This window comes from Pteronotus mesoamericanus, unplaced genomic scaffold (genome assembly GCF_021234165.1).
Source record: "Pteronotus mesoamericanus isolate MK-2021 breed Mesoamerican mustached bat unplaced genomic scaffold, CSHL_Meso_final contig_173, whole genome shotgun sequence".
Taxonomy (NCBI): Eukaryota; Metazoa; Chordata; class Mammalia; order Chiroptera; family Mormoopidae; genus Pteronotus; species Pteronotus mesoamericanus.
The window spans coordinates 16,019,707-16,037,269 of NW_026555072.1; the positions used below are offsets into that span (position 1 = coordinate 16,019,707).

At 38.9% G+C, this 17,563-nt stretch overlaps 1 protein-coding gene across 2 annotated transcripts in view; it reads left to right on the top strand.

Annotated features, from left to right (window-relative positions):
• The window catches only part of DMD (dystrophin), a 1,878,371-nt gene that overhangs the window by 521,356 nt on the left and 1,339,452 nt on the right, over positions 1–17,563 (top strand). For both annotated transcript variants that reach the window (XM_054566574.1, XM_054566573.1), the window contains exon 12: positions 14,200–14,350. In XM_054566574.1, the coding sequence (XP_054422549.1) occupies positions 14,200–14,350 (151 nt within the window). The remainder of the gene's footprint in view (positions 1–14,199; positions 14,351–17,563) is intronic.

Sequence of the window (17,563 nt, forward strand, 5' to 3'; positions counted from 1 at the left end):
AAATTGGTTGTGATAATATGTGAGTGCATTCTGCTCTCTTAGCACAGTATTTAATTTATAAACCATTCCTGCTGTATTTATTTCAGTTCCCTTTTGGGCCTTTTTGACAGTCAGGATGCTTTTTGCTTTGGACATAAACATCCTTGCAGATGCTACCTTTATACAGGTTGCATCCAGGAAATACAATTTAGCCCAGAAACTACCAACTCTTATCAGCACAAGAAATCTGAAAAACAGAGAGTTCACAAAATGCCCTTATTTTCACCTCGTTCTAAGTATGTTCTAATTTATCTAAGGGTAAGGTCTCACTTTCTCACGTACCCATGTGCCTCTCTAATCCTGTTTCTGATTAGGAAGCAGCGGCAGCTCCGCGTGTCTGTAAGACCTCTAAAGGACATTGGCTGAGATAGGGCAATGCAGCGTTAAAGCAGCGTGATTACAAAATGTGAAGAATGATCATCATTATAAATAAGATGACTAGCTGCGGGATATGTTAACTTATACTACATAGCTTTGCCTTTTTTTGTATCTTTCATTCTTTTTTTTTTTATTCCTGCAGCCTGTTCTAACTGCCCCACTCATTTTTGTCTTCACAAAGGCTATGTTTGTGGAGGCTTTCTATGGGGGTAAGGGGTCTAGAGTAGGGTGACTAAATTATATTCCATGTTTCAGTTTTTTAACTGAACATTTAAAATATACTTGCAAAGGTGTGTGAGTAACAAAATAAACATGTGGGTGCTTCTCCTTCCTTTCTTTCTCATCTTTTTTCTATTCTCCTTTGATTCTTTCCTTATTAAGTCCTTTCCTCTCCAATTCTGGCATCTTCACGGACGTGAATTGGTGATGAAGTGAAAGCTAATAGAATAAAGAAATTTGTAAGATATCTCTAGCCACAGAGAACTTTGGCACAAACATGTAACTACCGGTTAATTACAAATCTTTAACAATGTTTATGAAATTGAAATGAAAGAATGAAATACCCTTAATTGCATAATTAAAATACAATAATGAGAACAAAGACAATGCCTGTTGACATGCTGGAGTTCGAAACCTTAAGATGAGTAGGAAAAATAATTTTTGTTTTGTTTCATTTTATGCTGCAAAATAACCTTCGGGTGGTAGGGGGTGAGGGAAGGAGAAAAAACAAGACAACACTCCCAACTGTGGAAGTACAAGAACACAACTGGCACGGAGGCAACAAAAGATACTCTTCTCTATGAATAAACTAATTAATTTTATTGAAAAATGCAACCTGCGGAGAGCCAAAGAGATTTCCTGACATTTCTATAAAGACTCATAAAGATAAGCACAGCAAGTTCCATCAACTTCTCTGATAATTGTGGCTGGGACAGGCAGGGGGAAACGAAAACCTTTGCGATGGCGGGGAGGAGAAATGAAAGCCAGCCAGGAAGGAGGCCAGCTGAAGTTACGTTCCGGTCTCCATCAGGAGGAGGAGAGATATCAATAGGATCTGGGTGAAAATACAAGCCATCACATGGCAAGTAATTGTGAATCACCACCAATACTTGGGAGACAAAATTTTATCTTACAAGTCTGGCTCATCATTAAAAAACAAAATGTCTGTTCCAATCTTGAAGTAAGATAACATATGTGAGAACAAATAGAGCAAAGGAGGTGCCGAACAAACGGATGGGTTGTTCCGTCCCAAGTGAAGCGCCTAACGTATTGCGTATGTGAAAATATGAATGACTGAACAAATGAATCCGTTTTTTTAGGTCATTCCCAGTGTGTCAAGTGAATTTGTTGCAGTGAACATTTTAACACTACGTAATCTCACTCATACACTTTATTTTCTATTACAGTTTTATTAACTCATTTTTCGTTCTCCCAATAATGTTGAAAGGAGAATTCCTTCTAGATAGAGGTAGCTCAAGGACCAACAACAGCAACATCACCTGAGAACTCGTTAAACATGTGCAATCTTGGCCCTCACCATGATCAGCAGTCATAAAATGCAATTTAACAAGATCACATGTTAATGTTTGAGAGGCACTGATCTAGTTGGAACAATTACGTTAAAAATTATAAGTGTGTACCTCTTTGTAGAGCACTGTTTTCAATATCTTCTGTCGCTATTTTTCTACCAACTGCGGTGGGCCAGACATTTTAACTGGTTTCTTAGAAGCTCCAAAAATAGTGGTGGTGAGGTCTCAGCTAGTCCTCAACTGTTAATATCATCTCCCATGGATGGTTAATAGAATAGCAAAATTCTCATGCAGAAATATTTGATAGAGACAATATGGGAGTATTGACCATTATTGGCTTAATAAGCAGTGGTTATTAATTCAGTTTTTTGATGAGGTTCAAATAGATATGGCTGGCCAGGACAATTTTTTTTTCTGTACATGTGCAGTTAATATGTGGATAATCCTTGTTCCAATAACATGAAATTTGTGACTCGTATGGCTTAAATTATAAACAGAAATCTCCAGAATTCATAGACATGAGAGTAGAAGGTAGCATTTTTTTGGAACCACGCCTTTTCACAATATAAGTAATGGTAATTAGAAAATTAAGTTTAATAGTTCACCCATCCATCTAACGGTTCATACCTACTATATGCCCAGCACCATTTTAGATACCAGGAAGATATCAGTGAACAGACCAGCTCCTTCTGTTATCGAGCTCTCAGTTCTAGTGGGTGGGGGTGAGACAATTAAAAATATATATATCATATCAGATGACATTAAATAGTAAACAGAGAAAAAGTCAGGGAATAGATTTAGAAAGTGACGTCTGTGAGTTATTGTGTGTACGTGGCTGGTTAGCAAAGGCCTCTGTGACGAGGTAATATTTAAGGAGAGCCCTAAACAGAGGGAGGGGACAGCCGTACAGATAGCTGTGGCAAATGAAAGCAAACAGGAAGGTCCTGAGGCAGGAAAGATCCAAAAGAATGTGACTTCCACATTTGAGAAACAGTGTAACTGATCTAGTGAAGGGCAAAATGATGGCATTCTGACTTTTGACTAAAAAAATCATTCAAGTTTAATTAATAGGCTCACTCAACATGAGCCCATTTAATAGAATTTGACATTTTTATAATCTTAATTCTGATATTTCTGATTGGGAAAGTGGCTGCATTTTTGTACTGTCTTCCAACGTTTGATTGATAATTAAGTGATACCACTTACTCATTCAAGGAATATTTACCACGTGTCTAGTATGTGCCAGGCACTGTGCCATATGTTATCTAGTGACATGATTATTAAAGTTGTGAGTGGGCTTTGATTGCCATATAAATAAATGAATATGATCTCAGAGCGTCAACAGCCCCCATTCTTACTAGAGATAATATAAACCATCTTCCAATCACTGTATTTAATAGTCGTCCTTGGTTTGTGACGACCTCTGCGAGTTTCTTCATCTGCTTCGTAAGCATTTAATCAGGAAGATTGAATTGAGGGTTACCATCATGTATTTGCCACAAGAGTCTTTCGCATCCAGCCATGCGGCTTCTTTATTATGTTACTGTTACTATTTTGAATTTGTGCTTTCAAAATTCAAATGAATTTTTTTGCATTTTGAACTTTCATCTTGTTCTGCGTAGTTGAAGAATATCAATAATTAAATTGTTCTTGAGCTACATGGCTGGAGGGATAAAATAAATCAGGGTTTTGAAAACCATGGCGTATATTCGTTTCACAGAATATCTTTTTAAAGACAACTGCATTTCTCACGTTCCATTCAGTGGACAAATAAATATTAATACACATTTAATTTTGAGGAAGGTTTGAGCGTTGCCTTTCATTTCTAGTTGTTGAAAGGGGAGCTTTGCAGGTGAGTTCTTTCTACAGTATTCATTATGAGGTTGCAGATTAAAAACAGTGACTCCTGAAACCAGGTTCCAGGGTGTAATATAATGGTAACTCTCAGAAGCAGTGGGAACTTTGAGACCTGTCATTTTTGGTTTCTCCCATGGCCCATGAGGCCAATGCACCTATTGGTGGGAGTGGTTGATGCCAGTAGGGGTGCCCAACCTTTTGGCATCTCTGGGCCACACTAGAAGAGTTGTCCTGGGACGTACATTAAATACATTGCGACATGTAATCACAAAAAAAAATCTCATACTGTTTTAAGTAAATTTACGATTTTGTGTTAGATCGTATTCACAGCCATCCTGGGCCACATGCGGCCAGCAGGCCACGAGTTGGGCACCCCTGTTAGAGAGAAGGATGAGCGCATTTGTTTTAGGAGGAAAAAATCTACAGGATTCTGTTAAACCTTTGTCTCACTTCATTCTCCTATGGAAATTGCTATACTAGTGTCTACGATTTGTAGGCAGAAGACCAGCGTCCGGACTCACAGCCTGGTCTTTTAAGGCATGACTAGGACTTGGAGGAAAGAGGATGTGCTTCTGAGGTGAGAAGGTGTAGGGGGGGCAAGAGGGATTAGCCACCTGCACAGGGGCAGAGACTAAAATTCCGGAAATTTAGCATAGGAACTGGCCATGGCGATGCAAGTAGTGGTGATAAAGGAGGCAGGGTGGAGGCGACAGTGTTGGTGAAAATCTCACTCACTTGGGGTCTTGTTTTCATTGGGTTCTCAGTTTTAACCCTTCTATATCACAGGGCAATCACTGAGCTTTGGTGAAGGTTGCAAACCTTGAGAGTTGAAAAATACCAATGTTCCTCCAATGGCCCATCCCCTGCTGCCATACAACAAAACACAGTTACCTATATCTGTACACATCATCGAAACTTTTCTTTCAACAATTCAGTACTGCGTTTCTATTTTAAAGCAGCGTTTGCTTTTTGCAGGGCCTAGGCTATATCACGTTTTGTGATTTGCACATTTAATGAAACACTGTATGTATTGAAGACATCCGGTCATTCATTTTACCTTGTCAGCGTATGTTTGAGAGAAGCTGGGTCTCGCTGTGTTTCTTTCATTATTAAAACCAAGTATTGTGGTTTCCATTATTCATGTAAACCTCATGCTAAGAGCAATCATCTCAGTAGCGACTTTTTATTTTTGGTGAGAAGAAAAAGTAAAAATATCTATTAATGCTAATTTCTATAAAATTCCTGTAAATGACCTTCTTTTTGCTTCTGTTTTCTTCCATTACTGCTGTGAATGAAATGAGGAATAGATATAAAAGAAGTCATTTCTTAAAAAAAATAATATTCATACAGGCAGTATAGCACGTTGCTGAAGCAGGCGCTAGGGCCACACCACCCGATTTCCCCTCTGCTGCCTCCCTTTTGACCCAGGTAAACCTTTGTTTACCCATCTGTAAAATGGGCCAGGGTCAGTCCCTGCATCATGAGGAGAAATTATAGTAATACCTCTATTGTCTGATGCATGATAAATAGAATTGTTTATCCATAAACCAAATTATATTTAAAAATCCTGGAGAATATTACGCTAAGTGAAATAAGCCAGTCAGAGAAAGACAAGTACCGTATGATCTCACTCATATCTGGGATCTAATGAACAAAATACACTAATAAACAAAATAAAATCAGACTCAGAGAGAGAGAGAACAGACTGACAGGTATCAGAGGGGAGAGGGTTGGGGGCTGGGTGAAAAAGCTGAAGGGGGTAATACAAAAAAGACACGCACAGACACAGACAACAGTATGGTGATTACCAGAGGGAAAGAGGGGTAGGGGAGATAGAAAAGGGTAAAGGGGGGATAAATAGTGATGGAAGGAGACCTGACTTTGGGTAGTGAACACACAATACAATATACAGATGATACATTTGTAGGATTTTCCCCAAAAACCTATATAATTTTATTAACCAATGTCACTCCAATAAGTTTAATAAAAAGAAAAATAAAGAAAAGTCACAAATTGTACCAGGTCAGAATTGCTGTTTAGTAGAAAATTAACAACTTCTACAGTATACTTAGTATACACTGTAAATAACAGAGTAAAGATATTCAGTGTCATAAACCTGCCTCGATGTCATGCCTCTGGTTCATGTTAATTTCGATACGGCCCTGCTGCCTGGACCACACTACACAAACATGAGCCGCTTGTTAGCATCAGAGGGCGGAAGTAAAAATTTTCCCTCAGCCTTGAAAACCAGCAAAATTATTTTCGACCCTGAATGTTTATTGGAATCACGTGGCTGGAAATAATTCACCTTTCTCTGATATTTTTAATGGAAACCAGACTTGAATATCACTTTTATTAATCACTTTCTAAATGGAGTAAATGAGACAAAAACGCATGCAAGGGAGTTAAAATAACTACATATTTCAGCATATGTGAGCCTTCTGGGGGAATCTGGTTGCCTGTACAAATTTCCTGAGCTAAAATGGACTCTGCAATATATCCATTAAAACCATTCCATTAAGGTTTTTCAAGCCAACAGCTTGAATAAGTAAATACATTAATTTTAGTTTTCATCAATGTAATTTCAGTCACTCAGTGCCCCACACAGTTGAAAATACATGTATAACTTCTTTTTAGATCTTTCAAATATTGTTATTTTTTAAAGAGTTAATTTTTTATTTTTTAAAAATTGATTTATGGACTCCGATTCTCAGAAACGTTTATTTGACTTAGGGTTAATATGAAAGAAGAAAATACAATTTTGCTCAAAGTCAGCTTTCTTACAAAATGATTATAGACACCTGACCTCAGCCTAGCTCTGGCACCAAGCTGGGGAGCCCGAATTTTCTTCTTTTACCTCAAAAAGAAAGCAGATGCAGAACTCCTAAGGCCATGATGCCGTAGTCACTTATCCCCTGCAGAATCCCCTGTTATCCTGATATTTCTTATTTAGGTCGAAATGCTTGAAAAGGGTTAAATGACAAGTGAGGCTAGAGAGCGAGTAAGGACAGGACTATGACCAAGTTTTCCTAGGTGGCAGATTTACCATAATGCAGGAGTTAGCAGCAGGGGAAAACCAGAGGCTTTCTGACAGTTGTGTTATCGGTTCAATCACGCCTTCTGTGCCAACCAAATGGCCTGTGTCCCAGTCAGCACCAGAGGAATTATCTGTCACCTCTTCCCTAACAGAATGTTGTGTCATAGTGGAACTACACTACATTAGGGCATTCACTTTTGTGTGCTTCCTGTGAAGGAAACTGGCATTACCTACACTCTTAAGCTATTCACCTCTATTTCCTTCACACCGAACACATTGCCAGCTCTTAATAAATGTTTAGAGGTGCCCTGCATTTTTATGAACACATCGATGGTCTGAGCTTTGGATTTTCATCTCTGTCTTGACTGGAACCAGCTGGTAACATAAGTGACGAAATTCTGAGAGACAGGTTGCATGTTCACAATATAATTCATTCAACAAAAGGAGAAAAAAGGTATACCTGTTTTAAGACAATTATTCCTTATGGGATTTCCAGATCACTAGCATCTCAACTTTGAGAGTTATTCTTTAAATCAGACTGTTCATTTTCATGTATCTTTGTGTCTGTCTGAAAGTCCAGTTTGGTCATTCTCATCATAAAAGTTAGATAAAAATATTTTATAATGGTGAATCTAGGCATCTGTTTAATAGCACCTCATGATCCATAAAAATGTGTTTTTAAAGAGTTAACTTTTTAAATTTTCATTTTATTTTTAAAAATGTTTTATGTAGCTTTTAATATAATCTTCAAAAAGGACTTTCTTCTCTTCTCTGCCCCCACCTTCCTTTTAGAAAAGTGGTCATTTCAGAATTCTGCTTCAAAATTGCAGAGGCTTTTTTTTTTTGAGTCATAAAGTAGAAAATTAAGTAGATATACCAAGATTAAAGTCCTTTCTTTTTTATCCTATTTTACTTAAATTAAAAAATTGTTTTCCTTAAATTTTTAAATTTTATTTTTCAAGTATAGTTCACATTCAGTAGTATTTCATATTAGTTTCAGGTGTGCGGCATAGTGGTTAGATATTTTGATAACTTACAAAGTGATTACCCAAATGTTTCCAGTACCCACCTGGCACCACACACAGTTGTTACAATGTTATTGACTCTACTCCCTCTGTTGTACTTTACATCCCCGTGACTTTTGTAACTACCAATATGTACTTCTCAATCCCTTCACCTTTTTCACCTACTCCCTCAACCCCCTCTCATTTGGCAACTGTCTGTCTGACCTCATGGTTGCTTCTTCCTCTGTCCATGCATTGCCACGGGCCACTACTCACTTCCGCGTTGCTGCCCACCCTGGGAACTGTGGCGTGTAATTCACCTGCCCATGTATGGATGCTGCGTCTTCACGGGCCTCAGCGAGTGCGGCGAGCATAGCACCTTTTGGCACCTGTTTGTTTATTTCATATGATCCTGACACAGAAAGCAGCAAGGACTGACCAGACATCACTGAATCATTAGAATATCTGAAGTAACAATAATGGAAGAGCAAAATATATTTGAACCTTCCGTTAAAAATAACTGTTCCTGTAGTCCAAAGGAAAACCACACAAAGTTAAGTGGGCCCCACTTGGACATCATCTTTTTTTCAATTCATCTTGTCTCCAAGTTCATTTCCTCTCAGAAATGTCATCCTTAAGCAAAACCTGGGTTCTTCTTTGGGATTTGTCTCACTTTAAATAAATCATGCACTGGGCACAATCAGTGGAAAGAGCATATTCCCTAATTATGTAATGTTCATTGCAAATATTTTGGGGATCAGTGAGGGAGAGCAGCTGGCACCAGTCCTGTCAAGAAGAATACTAGAATAACAGGGAATGTTGGAGCATGCTGAGTATAAAGCCCTTCTATATTTTCCTGCCAGCATCGGATTAATCTGTTTCTTTAATCTTACAAGTCTGAGCAGTGGCTAACTAATGGATCAAACACATAACATACGCACTGTAAAAAGACTAGCAGCAATTTTCAAACATACAATATTCTCACCTAGATTCTTGTTATTCAAAGTCTCACCCATGGCCTTGCAACATTGGCTTTTGCCTGGAAACTTGTTAGAAATGAAAGATCTCAAAAGAGAACACTCGTGCACTGTTGGTAGGAATGCAAATTGGTGCAGCCGCTATGGATAACAGTATGGAGTTTCCTTGAAAAATTACAAATGGAATTGCCTTTTGGCCACTTCTCAGTATACAAGATCTGTATGGAAAAAGTCCAGCCATTATTAATATAGCAAGAATGGTTTGTGCAACATCGATGTTACCTGGCAGCCAAGGAGAGTGGACTGGAATGCACATGTGTGAACAATGATGACTTCACTGTACTAGTCAGTGCGGCGGTAGATGCTGTTGAGTGAGCATGTGTACCATGTGGCTGTCACATTCAAACTGACTAAGCGAGTAGAGCAATGAATTTACATCAAATTTTGCGTGAACCTTGAACATTCTTCTCTGGAAACTATTCGGATGATTCAGAAGGCTGGAGCTACAGGCAGCTGGTGACTGGCAGCTTCATCATGACAACACACTGCTCATGAATCACACCTTGTGCAGAGGTATTTTTCGAAACATCAAATCACCCAGATGACCTTGCCCCTCTACAGTCTATATTTGGTGCCCTGTGACTTCTGGCTTTTCCCAAAACTAAAATCACCTTTGAAAGGGAAGAGATTTCAGACCGTCGATGAGATTCCGGAACAGATGACCGGGCAGCTGATGGCGACTGGGAGAACTGTGTGAGGTCCCAAGGTGCCTACTTTGAAGGGGACTGAGGAGTTTTGTCCTATGTACAGTGTTTCTTGTCTCTTGTATCTTCTTCAATAAATGTCTCTGGTTTTCATAGTATATGGCTGGATACCTTCTGGACAGAACTTGTATACCCAAAGAAACCCAAAACACTAATTTGAAAGAATATGCGCACCCTATGTTCGTTGCAGTGTTATTTACAATAGCCTAGATATGTTAGCAACCCAACTGCCCATTAGTAGAGGAGTGTATATCAAAACTGTGGTACATAAATACAGTGGAATACTACACAGCAATAAAAAGGAACTCTTACCATTTATGACAGAATGGATCGAACTAGAGGGTATTAGGTTAAGTGAAATAAGTCAGACAGAGAAGGACAAATGCCATATGATTTCTTTATATGCAGAATCTAAAGAACAAAATAAACGAACAAACCGAACAGAAACAGATTCAGAGAACAAACTGATGGTTGCTAGAGGGGAGGGGGTTGGGAGAATGGGTGAAAAAGGTGAGGCATTAGGAAGTACAAATTGGCAATTACAAAAATAATTATGGGGATGTAAAGCACAGCATAGGGAATATAGTCAACAATATTTTAATAACTATGTATGGCACCCAGTGGTTACATAAACTATTGGGGGGGATCACTTTATACATTATATAATTGCATAATAACTATTCTGTATACCTGAAAGTAACATAAAATAATATTAAATGCCAACTGTACTAGAAAATAAAATTGATAAAAAGAAATGGAAGTTCTCAGACCTGGCATCCTGAATGTAGATCCAAATCCTGAAGTAGTCTCTCTGCATATTTAAGTTGGAGAAGCCATGGCAAAAATCATAGGGCAGCATATCCAGATGCCCATTAGAGGAGCCGGAAAAAGAACATAGAGAGACGGGAGTGGGTACAGAAGAGGAAAAAGGGTGGCTGGGACTGTGGCAAACTGGAGCGCTCATGCTTGCTCTATGAAGTGCAACTGGTACTCAGCCTTACAGGTTATTGCCCTATAAGAAGGCAGGTGTAGTGTTGCTAAATCACGTTAGATATTCTCAAGAGTGGCCAGGTCAAAAGTATGCAGGTGCTGTCTCACGACTTTTAGCTATTGGCAGCACTTCAGTTTACTTTCATTTAACATGAGACCAAATCAGGCATACGGACTACTGTTTGCCAAGAGCTAGTCAAGACCTATGGTAAAGAAAATAAATATTAACGCAGTTAACACTTATCTTCTCAGGAGGTTTTCCATAAAGGGAGGAATGATACACATTCTCATGCTGATTGGTGTCGTTCCCTCCCCGCCACGACACTTGCGTCTTTCTGTTTTCAAACTTATTCTGAGGTTAAGTTCAGGCTTCAAACATGTGAAATCGCTGACTTTTGGAACCTCAAATCAGAGGCCATTCTTAAGGAGTTGAAGGTCCCGCTTCTCTCCATAAGGAGAGGTGACATCAGGATGAGAATGTAATGGCCTCATGTCAAAATAACTTTTCATAACAAACTCTTGGGCGTTGGCACTCGCCCTTCTGTTAATGTCAATATCGGTTATATACTGGTCCAGACAGTTTGGGTGGGTTGTGGATGCAAGTTATATTAGTCACACAGTGATCCTCAGACTTGAGTGCGACAGAATCTCCTAGAAGTCTGGTTGGGACAGATCGCTGGGCCTCTCCCTCAGAGTTTGGTTCAGTAAGTCTGGGGAAAGGCCTAAGAATGCATTTCTAGCAAGTTCCCAGGGGATAGCATGTTGCTGTTGGTTTAGGGGCCGCACTTTGAGAGCCCCAGTCTAGAGAGGTAAAGCAGGGATCTGTTTGGCTCAGAAACATTGATGTGACTGTCCCAGTCATTAAAATATTGAACCACATGGGTAGCATGCTGAGTGTCCCCACGTACTACCTGCCACCCTGCCATGCTGTTTTATCTTCCAGGAACCTCCAACCAGACATCGCTACATTCCACCCATAAAAGATGCAACGCCTGACAAAACCCCAGTGGGCACATGTGTTTTTATTGGTTATTCCTTGAGTCTAGGTTTATCATAAGATGGAAACATAAACATAAATGTGTACTCAAGGTTTAGACTTCAGAGCTTCAGGCAGAGTTCAGGAAATCTCCCAGGACCCAGGGGTTAATGTAAGATGGGACAAAGAACAGATTTCTTCTACCTATGCTCTGAGGCTGTACTGGCCTTCCTGGTCCTCTGTGATGCCTCAGGGCCTTTACACAGATGGTTCCTTCTGTCCAGAGAGTGTTTACCCCTTTCTCTTTGCTACTTCCTCTTAAAGCATTACAGTTCTCAAATATCAGTACTTTTAAAAAAAAGCCCTGGCTGATGTGGCTCAGTGGATTGAGCACTGGCCTGAGAACCCAAGGGTCATTGGTTCAGTTCCTTGTCAGGGCACATGGCTGGGTTGCATGGGCCAGGTCTCCAGTAGGGGGTACGCAAGAGGCAACCACACATGGATGCTTCTCTCCCTCTCTTTCTCCCTCCTTCCCCTCTGTCAGTAAATAAATGAATGAATAAATGAATGAATAAATGAAAGAATAAAGCCTTACTTGAAAGACTCAACTGAGTTACTCTCACTTGATCTTAGCCAAAAGGCCGAGAAGCGATCAGCTCATTTACTCTCATTCATAGCATGATCGCAGTTATAATTCACCAATGTCCTAATGAGCTATGCATTATCTCTGGCTCCCATCTGCAGAATGTATGCACTGTGACCATAAAGGGCTGTGTGGGTCTTTCTCGCCTTTCTATCCATAACACCTAATTACATTTAAAATGCATATGAATCAGTTTTCAGAATCTCAACTCTCAGGCTAAGGGTTTTGTGCCCACATCCTTCCTGATGACCCCAGGTCAATTTGGAGCATCCTTCTATGTATGTTCTAACATGTGTATAAATCTAATGATAACCATTTCCTTGTAATATGCTAATTGTTGATGTATCCATTTCTCTAAATGTCTCTAAGCTACCTGAATAGGAGGATAAGTATTTTCTCTTTTTCATTCTTAATAATTTCCAGCAGAGATATGGAACTCAGTGAGTATTTGTTGAATGAGATATCCATCCAAGGTTAAAAAAAGTAAATAATATTTTAAAGTGAAATCCCTTATTAACTAACATGCTTGTTACACTCAAAACATTTCTTCAGGTTTCAGTAATAATGTGGGATTCTTTTTTTCTCTTAGTCTTTGCAATATAAGATTTTTAGCTGAATGTAATGACAAGCTAGGCAGGAAAAACAACAAACACAAGGAATGATACTGCAGCCGTTCTCATGAAATGTTATTATCAGGTCTGCTCTCGAGGGATAGACTGAAGCAATAAAGTGGAAGATTCATATACCTTGCAATGCTGGGATGGTATTCATTGTATAAGAGACTTAAACTCACAACTTTTCAGTTTTTGCTTCCACTTAAATAGATGCTTCATCCATGTCACTTTGCATAAAAAAAAAAGTCTACTTTTTTGGTTTGATAAATGAATGCTCATGCCCAGAGACTTCTGACTGTAGTGTGCCTTAGGGAACGTGTGGCTATACAATGTTAAAGGTCAATAAGTGGTGTAATCTAAGTATTTTAAACACTCTCAGGTTTTTTGGTGTGATTAAACGTGCTGACTAATGAGAATTTATAGTAAAGATTTTATAAAAGATTTTATCAGAAAAGTAAATTTCGAATTCAAATTGTATCCTCCATATCACAGTGTTCAGTATAATATGGTTTCCAAAAATTCTTTAAACATGCCTTCATAAGGAACATTTATCTTGAAATAGGTACTGCAGTTCTCATTTGAGTCTCAAATTTTTGTTGAATTAATGGATGAAATAACCTCAGTGTTAAGTTTCACCCACACCACGAAGTTGTGTGATTGATAGGCAAGATATCATCCCATGTCTCTGATACGGAATTGTAATGGAGAAGGTGCAAGAACATGGTTCTAGAGCTGAGAACCCTGGCCTTTGGACTTTAAATCCATTACCCAGCCCACTATTGTGTACAATATTGGTACACTGTAAATCTTTGAAAAATATTATTTGACTTACCTATTTCTTCCCTGGCTGGGTGGCTCACTTGGTTGGAGTGTTGGCCCATGCACCAAAAGGTGGCAGGTTCGGTCCCCGGTAGAGGAGCATATGGGAGGCAACTCATTTATGTTTCTCTCCGACATCAATATTTCTCTTTCTCTCTCTCTCCCTCCCCCTCCCCTTTCCTCTCTCTAAAAATTAATAAGCGTATCCTTGGGTGAGGATATGAAAAGAAAAAAATGGAAATATAAACAAACAATTGCCAAGATATGCTACTAGCTAAATTACTCAAGACAGCTCTCACTTCACTTAGCATGTACATGTTGAGTTGGCTAAATGAAACTTGCTGAAAATTGGGATGTGTGAACTGTAAGAAATTAGAGAAAGAATAAAGTCAAAGGTGGTTGATTGGGTACTCTCCTTATCTTCTTAATGTCCAACAAGTACAAGACAATTTGAACACACCCTAAATTATGTGTCAACACTTTTCCCTCGTTAATAGATTCAATAAATAGTAAGTAAAGTTGCTTTGACGTAATAATGAAGAGGTAATAATAGGCATCTTTCACATTTTCAGTTTACATAAAGTTCTAATGGATCTCCAGAATCAGCAACTGAAAGAGCTAAATGACTGGCTAACAAAAACAGAGGAGAGGACAAGGAAAATGGAGAAGGAGCCTCTAGGACCTGATCTTGAGGACCTAAAACGTCAAGTTCAACAACATAAGGTTTGTATATGTTGTGCCATTTCCTTTCTACTGGGAAACTATGTCTAAGTGTTTCCGATCCGCGCACATACACACTGTGGTTTACAGATAGGAAAGAATTGAAGCTTCAATCAAGAAGAGTTTTAAAATAATTCTTGCCTAATCTATTTTGAAGTGGCTATTTTTCAAATATAACCCAACTAGGCTTTTCATGTTTGAGAAGGAAATTCAAACCTATTTCTAGAAGAGAACAATGAGGGCGTGATTTATTCCGGTTTTGATTTCCTGCAAGAGAGTCTCTACAGGGATTACCTACAATGCAAATTTAAGTAATAAGACACGATTTTATTTTACGTTTTTACCTTTAATTTACAATATCTTGGAGCAGACCAAATTTGATGAAAAATGAGCCGTTTGTAACACTACTTTCCTATAAAACACCACATCTATTAATTTTAATATTTCCAGCTTATCTTCTGTCAGTTTATTTGTACATTTACAGTTATGCTCCCTGGTTGCCAGAAAGAATTTATTGTTTCTGTGACTAGGATTTCTATAAAAATATTTCTGATCTGAAATTTGGAATCTATTAAGGTTAGACAGGCCCCTCTGGGTCTTCACATCAGGCTACTCCCTGAAATGATTTGTACTTCTTTCTGGAAGATACAGAGTGAATGGGATGTATCTTCTAATGATCATTATAAAATTAGTTGACAAGTTTACTCAGGAACTGTGGTTCTTAGATTTATGGCCTTTGAAAGAAATATCTACTGTTTCAACTCAAATCTCCTAAATCTGGATCCTACCCAATTTCATTCTCTCCTTTTATAACGTTTTATCAGAGCTAGCTTCACCGTTCTTCTCTGCAGTTAAGAGATACCTTTCTATCTATGTCCCACACTCTTTCCTTCTTTAATGAGTTTTCGGTTTCAGTGACTCTTGAAACTGGCCCTTGCTACCACTGTCTCCAAAGCTGTTTTTGGGCACAGAAGTTTAAGATCAAGCAGTTTCAGGAGAGCTATAGCTATGGTGATCCCTATTTGCTAGTCTACCAGGAAAAAAATATCAGCTGTATTTTAATTTTCTTTTCAAGTTGTGACTAGGAGCTAATACACGCATAGATGCTAAGTGAACATCTTGTCACATAGATGCTAATGGAATATCTGATAAAGAAGTTGGGTCCAGTGCTAGAGCTCAAATTGGACCACTCTTACTGCATGGACTCAGCATCCCTCCAGTAGACTCTGTACCTACCCTCTCCCCCTTGGCCTTCACGGGCAGCTGCGTGCACACAGTTGTGTACACCAGTGGCTTCTCTTTGGAGGCATTTGCTGGCTGCAGGAGAGTTTCAGACGGTTTGAGGGTGGGCAGGAAATGGAGTTATGGTTGCCAGAGCTGCCATTTACAACAAGAGATGGGAGATGATGGATAAATACTCCAGGATCCTTGCCATGGTACCTCTCAATTCCCGTAATCTCTCAGAGGTTTCCCAGCAAGAACGGGCCCCAGATGTCCACTGGGTAACCTGTCTCACATATCCACCCTCTCATAATGCCTCCTGAGATGACTTCCCAAATAAACTCTTTGTACCTAATTCCTTGATTCAGCCTGTTTGGGGAAGAACGCAACCTATGGCAACCTTCCCGCCCTGGAAGCCAGAATACTATCCCAGCTTTATCGCTGACTACATGTGTGATGTTCAGAAATGACTTAATCTCTCAGGTTCTCCATCCCTTCACTTTGGAATTACAAGTGTAAACCAGCTGATTTCCAGTGTTCCTTCCAGTCATGGTTTTAATGTTTCTATTTGTCTGGGACTGTGAGGCATTTCAGGGAAGGGCAAGACTGGTGCCAGTATCATTGGCTCTTAGAGGGAAGGGTGTTGGCACTGGATGTGTGGAGTCCAAGGAGGAAGCAGATAAGAAGGACTTCAAAAGAGACATGGTGGAATGGTAGGGCAACCGGAAGTGTGAATGACTTAGGGAAGCTATGAGGGGAAGTCTTAGCTTAAAACTCTTGAACAGACTCTATTAAGGTAAGACAGGCCCCCCAGGATTTTTTCAAACCTGACCGTTACCCGAAATGATTTGTACTTTCCTCTGGAAGACGCAGAGTGAATGGGATGGAAAATATTTGACTAATACTGTCATAAAATTTGAATAGATTCTATTACTTTGTACATTTGCCATTTCTGATGAGTATGAAATTGCTTTGAAGAGCATAATTTGAAACAAAAAGAAAGCAGTGAAATGATATGCAAGTTGATTGTGTAATCTTGCACACACATCCAGGATTTAGTCATGTAAGTGCATAAAAGGAAGCAGAAGGAATTGGTTTGCTGGTTCAGAAAGTGAGGCCAGCTTTCACCTTTACCTGTTTAAACCCACTTCAGGATTGAATATGTTTAATAAAAGTAAGACACGGAAAATACACAGCCAGGAGAAGGCCTGACAATTGATAATGCTTTTTGTTACTTGAATTAATTATGATGAGGAGAAAAATGATTTAATAATATCAAACAACTTATAAAGGGGTTAAATTTATTTAAATGTAAACTGTATATATTTTCTTAAAAGTTCACTCTATCAGGAGTGGATTTTGTGTTAGTCTTGCCATGCTTCATAAAACAGAAGATAAATCTTCTTTCTTTAGGTAACTGAGTGCATTCTAAAGCCTTATTTAAATAGCTGTCAATTCACTTTGCAGCTTTTATTCCCAATAATTTTAACTGAATAGAAATAAGAAAATGTCTCCTTCTGTCACAAAAAATGCATTAGTAACTTTAGCCCTGGCTGATGTGGCTCAGTGGATTGAGTGCTAGCCTGTGAACCAAAGAGTCACCGGTTTGATTCCCAGTCAGGGCACATGCTTTGGTCGCAGGCCAGGCCCCCAGTAGAGGGCATGCGAGAGGCAACCACACTTTGATGTTTCTCTCCCTCTCTTTCTCCCTTCTTTCCCTCTCTCTAAAAATAAATAAATAAAATCTTAAAAACAAACAAACAAAATGCATTAGTAACTTTGGAGTATTCAAAAAGACACCCCACTCTGCTACATGACCACACACCTCGCCTAATGTAACATTTAAGTTTTTTAGGTTTGCATAGTTAGATATTAAATCCTTAATATCATCCTCATATTTTTTTTCTAAGAGATGATTACAGATGACAAAAATAAGAAAAATACAGGGTTTGTTGCTGAAAATAAATTTAAATTCTGCTCAGATCAGAGGGTTCA